Source organism: Hevea brasiliensis, chromosome 6 (genome assembly GCF_030052815.1).
Source record: "Hevea brasiliensis isolate MT/VB/25A 57/8 chromosome 6, ASM3005281v1, whole genome shotgun sequence".
NCBI classification, from domain to species: domain Eukaryota; kingdom Viridiplantae; phylum Streptophyta; class Magnoliopsida; order Malpighiales; family Euphorbiaceae; genus Hevea; species Hevea brasiliensis.
Genome location: NC_079498.1, coordinates 12,452,354 through 12,460,884, shown reverse-complemented (window position 1 = coordinate 12,460,884; position 8,531 = coordinate 12,452,354). Strand labels below are relative to the sequence as shown.

Here is an 8,531-nt window from a genome sequence, read left to right as displayed (position 1 = left end):
TTTAAAGTAATTTTATTAATTAATTATTTATTTTTAATTATACTCATAAGTTAAAAAATATATTTTAAATCAAAAGTTAAAAGTAAGTAGTCAAGTTAAATAGTCTTTTAATTTAGTGAATAAAAGCATATTAGTCAAGTTTGAGTACCAACTCTCTCAATATATTTAGTTGAAAAAAATTTAAATTTTAATTGAGAATAATTATAAATAAAATTTATATTTTAAATATTTTTATATAATTAATTATTTAAATATTTTTCTATCATATTAAATATATTTTAAATATTTTTATATAATTAATTATCTAAATATTTTTATATAATTAATTATCTAAATATTTTTCTATCATATTAAATCTATTTGAAGGGGTATGAGATTTTAAAGTCTATTTAGCATTGTTTGTTGAGGTTATTATGGAGAAAATTACTTTTTAAATACATTAATTAGATAATAATTAAAAAAATTAAAATTAAATTTAATAAATTTTAATAATAAAAATATTAAAATAATAAAATAAAACGCTTCAATTTTAATGCAAACAAACATTAAATCTATTTCAGTCCTTTAATTTAAAAGATTAATTTTGTGTAGTGTTAAATTCACCAATTCCCATAAAACACAACATGCAGTCAATAAAAATAATGGGAAATCATAAAATAATTTTCTATAATTCAAAATTTTTGTCAAAGTTTTACACTGTAATTTTAAATAAGCTTTCTTAAGTTAGCTACTCGTATAAGGAAAGCATTTTGAAATGGTGTTATTATATATGGCAGTTTCTGAATCATGCATTTCACGAATTGGGTTTCTCTTGTCTTTCTTGTTTTTGCTATCTTGCTCTTCTATAGCTACCAAACCCCCCTCTTTTTTTCTTCCAAGAACATGGCTCAAGAGTCTCCCAAGTCTATCTATGATTTCACTGTCAAGGTATTTTTCAATCTTTCTTCTAGTTTCATATCTGGGTTTGTTTCATTTGTATTCTTTGTGGGTTGTTGAGAAAACTAGATGACACAAAGGATTTTCACTTTATGTGCTTCTTTATTGTCTCTCTGCCTCTCAAAAGAGATGAAAAAACAGAAAACCCTTTGCTTACTTTGTGTTTTGTTACTCTGTAGAGAGTGTGCTTAGTCAATTTAATTTTTTTGTGTTTAAGCTTGTAGAAAAGAAGAAAAAGACATTTAGTCAAATTTTTGTGAGCAATTAAACACTGCTTGGATAACCCAAATGAGTTTTCCATTCTTATCCGTTGATTTTAGAGTTATTTGTTTCAGGACTTTTCTTCCCCTTATTGTAATAGATTTCTTGTTGTTCTACTTATGATTTGATCCTGTTTCTGAAGCTTTTGATTTTTGTTAGAACTATATTAATTTTTTTGTTACTGAGAGTATTTCCTATTTGAAAAAATTAGAAGCAATCAAGTTCTTAAGTATTTTCTTTCATTCAAATCTGAGAATTTTTGTTTGAATTAATGCCAGATTACAAGTTTTACCTGACAAAATTTGCTGATCATGGTGGGAAATAAAATATTGTTCAAGACTAGACTTTAATTTGAAGGCCTGTTGGATTTTCCTTAGCATTTACCCTTTCTTATTTTCCTAAACTAGAATTTTAATTTCATTAAATTTTTTGGTCAATTCTCATGTTTGGAAGGAAAAGAATTCAATTCTTCTTCAAAAAAAATTCATTTTTAAGGAAGTTGAAATCAAATATGATTGTGTGATAGTTCAATTGAATTCTTTTCTTGCAAATTATTTATTGGAAAGGAGGCCTCTTGGATCACATATATTCAGATAATTTATCTATTACCCAGTTTAATATGGATTTGTAATTTCAACATTAAAGGATATTACTGTGTTTACTTTGGCTTCTTCTATGAAGTAAAGAGAAAATTTGCTTGTGTGTATTAAGTCTCTAATTGCATTGGATTGCAGGATATTCGGGGAAATGACGTAAGTCTGAGCGAACACAGCGGGAAGGTTCTCCTGATTGTGAATGTTGCTTCCAAATGGTAATCTGAGTAGAAATTGTTTTGTGTTTGATTTACTGTTCATTGATTTATTCACTTTATGATTTTAACTTCTTTAGTTTTGGCCTATTATTAGATTGCATGTAAATCTCATCTTGGTTAGATCCTGGATGGTCTCTCTTTCCGTTGTGCCCAATTATTCAACAAACTAATTTAAATCCAGCACCTACCATTCACAATTTCACACCTAATATGTGAAATATCTAACCTTCTTTATCTGTTATTAATATGGCCTCCAAATTAAATGCCCGTCTCCATGGATGATTTAAAAGTTCTTCCCTTGAAAATATTTGAAGAACATCTAACTAGCTTTATATATTGCAGTTTTGTTCTGCTGAGAAAATGGTTTATAGAAAAATCATTGTCTAAGATTAAGAAACAAGTGCTTCTTCTGAATTGATAACTGCTTAATACTGTTGAGGGCTGTTTTGGAGTGGTGTTTCGCGGATGAAATTTGATCGGTCATACATACTTATATAAGTGTGCGTACATATTTATTATTTTTTATCACTAATGTTGTTTTTCTTTTTTTCGGGTATAGTTGATGGATTTTGGATCTTGGATCTACAAGTTAACAGAGAACATTGGATGGGTTAGTTAACCACCACTACGATGCTTAAGTCAGTAAGGGGAAATTGAACTGGTATGTGGGGTTAGAAGTTGGTATTAGAAGAGGACTAGGAGTCCAACCTGTCTGGGAGTCCTACAAGTGCTAGGACTATAAACCCGGTGAGAATTCCTTATCTTCTGGTAGACATTCCGAGTATCGATTGGGGAGCATTGTTACTCAGTCAACTAGGTTGACTATCCAAGCTAGGCGTAGTAACTCGGACTATGCTCAGGTAGGCTTACCCGTTAGTCGGTACTCACCCATACATACTATTTTGGAGAGCCGTAATATCAATCAGGTTATATTTTTGGCAAAAGATCATGTGAGTGTTAGATAATTGTAAGAGAAAAAAAAAAAAAAAATTAACTCCATCATTGATGTTACAAAACTGGGTTTTTGTCACTAAGTATGAATTTGTATCCTATAGCTTCATCATGTTGCCAGCATTAAATTCTTGAATGAGGAATTATGTTTTCTCATGATCCTCAAGCACAGCCAAATGCTGAGGTGATTTCATACCTATTCTCTGCTTCAATTTTACAAGCAAGGAAAGATAATTCTCTTTCACAAAACATTTTCCTATATTTGGTTGAGTTCTCAAAATACATTTGGTGTTGATGAATATCATGTTTCCTGTAACCTGTAATTCAAAGATTTGCTAGTTAATTTTTTTTCTCTATCTGACCATGATAATTTTAACTCCGCCTAAGTAGTTTGCGCTTAGCCGGTCCCAAGCCCGGATAAAGGAGGAGGGTTGCGGTAGGTGACAACCAGCGTAAAAATTTCGTCACACTTTATGATATGGATTCAAATGATATAAACGTTGGGGCGTGTCGCTACATTGAAGCCCGGGTGCAGTGAGAAATATGCAAGGGTGTAGGGCTTCATCGAAAGTGATGCGCCATGCCGGCGCTCGGGTGTGGTGTTAAGTGAGCAAGGGTTCCCACATCATGGACGAGTGTGGGTAAAGAAGTTAGTCCATAGAACAAATAGTGGAACAGAACACAAGATAGACATAGAAAATAATAGAAGATATCATAGAAGGAGACCAATTAGGAAGGAGCAGGATAGGAGGAGGATCAGGGTTGGTACTTGAAATGTTGGATCACTTATAGGAAAATTAATGGAGCTTGTGGATACCTTGGAAAGGAGAAGGGTGAATATTGCTTGCATTCAGGAGACTAAATGGGTAGGAGAGAAAAGCAAGGAAGTGGGTAATTCAGGGTACAAACTGTGGTTTACCGGAAAGGAGAGAAACAAGAACGAGTGGGTATAATCATAGACAGACATTGAAAGACGCAGAGTAGCTGTGAAAAGAGTAGGAGATAGAATTATACTAGTAAAGCTAGTACTAGACGGAGAAACAATAAATATAGTTAGTGCTTATGCCCCACAAATAGGACTAGATAGTGAGAGTAAACAAAAGTTTTGGGAAGACATTGATGATTTAATGCAAAGCATACCGAATGAAGAGAATGTTTTCATTGGTGGAGATTTGAATGGACATGTAGGAGGTGATAGGCAAGGTTATGAGAATATTCATGGAGGTTTTGGTTTTGGCAATGAAATGAGGAGGGCAAAAGCATCATGGATTTTGCTATGGCATACGACCTAATACTAGCAAATACCTACTTTATAAAAAGAGTCACATTTAGTGACTTTCAAAAGTGGGCAACATAGAAGCCAAATCGACTTCCTCTTAACCAGAAGACAACAGAGCTCTATGCAAGGATTGCAAGGTCATTCCAGAGAAGCTTTAACAAGTCAACATAGGTTGGTGGTCTTGGATGTCAAGTTTAGGAACAATTCAAGTAAGGTCAAGAAATAGTGTAGCTCGAACAAAGTGGTGGGAGTTCAAAGGAGTAAAGCAAGTGAAGTTCAAAATGAGCTTCTTGAGTCCAAGTATGGAAGCTAGATATGGAGGCCAATGATATGTGGATACAGATGGCATCAAAGATTAGAGAAGTAGCTAGAAAAGTACTTGGGAGTCTAACGGACATGGACCACCCTCAAAAGAGAGATGGTGGTGGAATGAGGAAGTACAAAAGGCAAGAAGAGAAAAAGGGAATGGTATAAGAAATTACCTAAATGTGATAATAATGAGGCATATGAACATACAAGATAGCAAAGAAAGAGGCAAAAGGCAATTAGCCAAGCAAGAGCACAGTGCCTTTGAAAAGTTATATGAGAAACTTGGAACTAAAGAAGGGGAGAAAGATATTTATAGATTAGCAAGGAGTAGAGAAAGGAAATGTCAAGATCTCAATCAAGTTAGGTGCATTAAGGATAAAGAAGGAAAAGTGTTGGTGAAAGATGAGGACATTAAAGAAAGATGGAGAAATTATTTTAATGATCTCTTTAATAATAGTCAAAATGGAAATAGCGTGAATATAGATTATAGAACAATAGAAAAGAATGTAAATTATACTAGAAGGATTAGATCTTTAGAAGTAAAGGAAGCACTTAAGAGAATGAAAGTAGGTAAAGCCTGTGGACCCGATGAAATACCAATTGAAGTGTGGAAGTATTTGGGAGATATGGGAGTGGCATGGTTAACTAAATTATTTAATAAGATTCTAAACTCAAAGAAAATTCATGAATCAAGGAGTAAGAGTATTTTAGTAACTATTTTTAAAAATAAGGGAGACATACAGAGTTGCTCAAACTATAGGGGAATTAAACTCATAAGCCATACTATGAAGTTGTGGGAGAGAGTTGTGGAGCATCGACTACGTCATGATACTTCTATCTCTCTCAATCAATTTGGTTTCATGCCTGGTCGTTCAACTATGGAAGCGATCTTTCTCATTAGAAGCTTGATGGAGAAATATAGAGATGGGAAGAAAGATCTACACATGGTTTTTATTGATTTGGAGAAGGCTTATGATAGTGTTCCAAGAGAGGTCTTATGGAATGCGTTAGAACAAAAGAGGGTATCTATTAGGTATATACAAGTATTGAAAGATATGTATGAAGGAGCAACTACTATTGTGCGCATAGTGGGAGGAGACACAGGAGATTTTCCGATCTCAATTGGATTACACCAAGGATCAGCCATAAGCCCTTATCTTTTCACATTAGTTTTAGATGAACTGACGAAACATAGACAAGAGAGTATTCCTTGGTGCATGATGTTTACGGATGATATTGTTCTGATAGATGAGACATAAGAAGGAGTCAATAGGAAGCTAGAACTTTGGAGAAGTACTCTAGAGTCAAAAGGTTTTAAGTTAAGTAGAACGAAGATGTATACATACATTGCAAGTTCAGTGAAGGCCAAACTGGTGATAGGGAAGGAGTTAGTTTGAATGGAGTGGCACTGTCCCAAAGTAATCACTTTAAATATCTAGGCTCAGTCCTTCAAGTAGATGGGGGATGTGAGGAGGATGTTAGTCATAGGATTAAAGCCGGATGGTTGAAGTGGAGACGTGCCACGGGAGTTTTATGTGATCGTAAGATTCCCAATAAATTAAAAGGAAAATTTTACCGTACAGCCATACGACCGGCTATGCTATATGGTAGTGAGTGTTGGGCACTGAAAGAGTCCTACGCATCTAAGATAAGAGTTGCAGAGATGAGAATGTTAAGGTGGATGAGTGGCCATACTAGACTAGATAAAGTCCGTAATGAAAGTATTAGAGAAAAGGTAGGAGTGGTGCCAATTGAAGATAAGTTGAGAGAAGGGAGATTGAGGTGGTTTGGTCATGTGAAGCGTAGACATACGGAGGCTCCAGTTAGACAAGTAGAGCACATTAGGCTAGAGGATAGAAAGAAAAAAAGGGGTAGACCTAAATTGACTTGGAGGAGAGTAGTACAGCATGACTTAGAAGCATTACACATTTCTGAGGATTTAACCCAAAATCGTTCAGAGTGGAAAAAGCGAATCCATATAGCCGACCCCAAATTTTTGGGATAAAGGCTTAGTTGAGTTGAGTTGAGTTGAGTTGACCATGATAATTTTATTTGAACTAAACTAGAGCTTTAAACTATAGCTTTCATTTTTGTCTTTTTTATATTTTCTTATCTATGCAGAAAATATTATATCTACCAAGAATATTACAGTGTTCCAATGATCTTCAAAGCTTTAGCATCGTTACTGAATTTTTATTCTTCATTACGCAGTGGTTTCACGCAATCAAACTACAAGGAATTGAATGTCTTGTATGAAAAGTACAAAAACCAAGGTTGGTCTACCATTCTTGTACACAAAAGCTTTATTGATTCTTCTGTTTCACAATATTTATATGGGTTAGAAGTTTGTAATCATGGGCTAGGAATCTTATGGCAGGTTTTGAGATCCTGGCATTTCCTTGCAACCAGTTTGCTGGACAAGAACCAGGAAGCAATGAGGAGATTCAAGAAGTTGCATGCACAATGTTCAAAGCTGAATTCCCAATCTTTGATAAGGTAATACCTGTTTCCAAGCTTCTAGTTCTTATAATTTTAGAGAAGGGTGGAAGTTTTCTCTAAATGTCCTTTCCCGATCGAAATAGATCGAGGTAAATGGGAAGAATACAGCGCCCCTCTACAAGTACCTAAAATCAGAAAAAGGTGGATTTTTTGTAGATGCCATCAAGTGGAATTTCACAAAATTTTTAGTGAACAAGGAGGGAAAGGTTGTGGAGCGATATGCTCCGACTACATCACCCCTTAAAATTGAGGTATGAACAATAATTTTCCCTTCAATAATAATGTTTGATGATTTGAAGGATTCCCAAAGACTTTATCTGATGTTTCTCCATTTTTCTTTTGCAGAAAGACATACAGAATCTGTTGGGATCTTCTTAGAGACCAAGATTGAGATCTTTCATGGTAGAGAATAGCTATATATTTCAGTGTGTAATCTATATGTTTGGTGGATTTGTATCACAAGTTCATATGATCATGTTGCCTGAATTATCAGAATGCACATCTGTACTTTTATCATCAATAAGATGACTTGTATACTTACAGATGATTGTCTAGAGATGTTTATGTTTATTTTGAGAAATACAGAATAGTATCTTCACAGTTGATACTGATTTTTATTTTCTTTAATCCAAGAAACCCAGAACCACCATTTGATTTGTATTTATATAGAGATTTGTGTTGCATAAATTAAAAACTAAATGTTATAACTTTTAAAACACAAAATAAAAATAATTCAAAATTGATCTTTCTTCCTTGTCAAGCTTGAAAAACTAACATCAAGCAAGAAGAAAATCCAATGTGTAGAGCACAAATTCCTCTGATTTTATTTCCTTATATCAAACACTAAAGGTACTTGATTCAACAATTGGAGAGCAGAAAATCATTAATTGCTTGAAAATTTTGAAAACTTAAACGGGTTTGCAGAGCAAAGGGGGAGATGAGTTGAAATGAGGCTATTTATATTAAACTTTTTATTAGCTTAAATATACGCATTATAGGTGGGTTAAGCCATACATGAGTTGCTTGAAATTTGATTCGATAAAACTTTGCTTAATTAAAACTTTGCTTAATAAGTTGAGTTTGAGTTTAATTTTTGAATTTATTTAATAAAAAAATTAAATTTAAATTTATTAATTTATAAATTAGCTCATTTATAAACTTGTGAGTCGATTTGTTTATATATTAATATTTTAATTTTATTGTATATATATATATATATATATATATATAATTATATAACTATATAAAACATTAATAATATATAATATTTTAATTGTAATTGATTAAACCATTATAATTAGATTATATAATTATATTTTTATATGATTTATGCTGATTGTAATTTAACTAATAATTTCTTTATAGTTATTAATTTAACTATTATGATTTATTAGCTATTATTATATGAATTTAAGATAATAATTAATATATTTTTTAATAATTTAACTAATTAAATTTATAAGTCGGCCTCAAATCAACTTAATA

General features: G+C 32.6%; 1 protein-coding gene across 1 annotated transcript; it reads left to right on the top strand.

Annotated features, from left to right (window-relative positions):
- Positions 1 to 615: 615 nt before the first annotated feature.
- On the top strand, positions 616 to 7,602 carry LOC110641016 (probable glutathione peroxidase 2). Its single transcript, XM_021792606.2, has 6 exons — positions 616 to 927; positions 1,932 to 2,008; positions 6,759 to 6,820; positions 6,925 to 7,043; positions 7,130 to 7,297; positions 7,392 to 7,602. The coding sequence occupies exons 1-6, from the start codon at positions 787 to 789 to the stop codon at positions 7,422 to 7,424; spliced, it is 600 nt and encodes a 199-aa protein (XP_021648298.2). The 5' UTR covers positions 616 to 786; the 3' UTR covers positions 7,425 to 7,602.
- Positions 7,603 to 8,531: the final 929 nt, after the last annotated feature.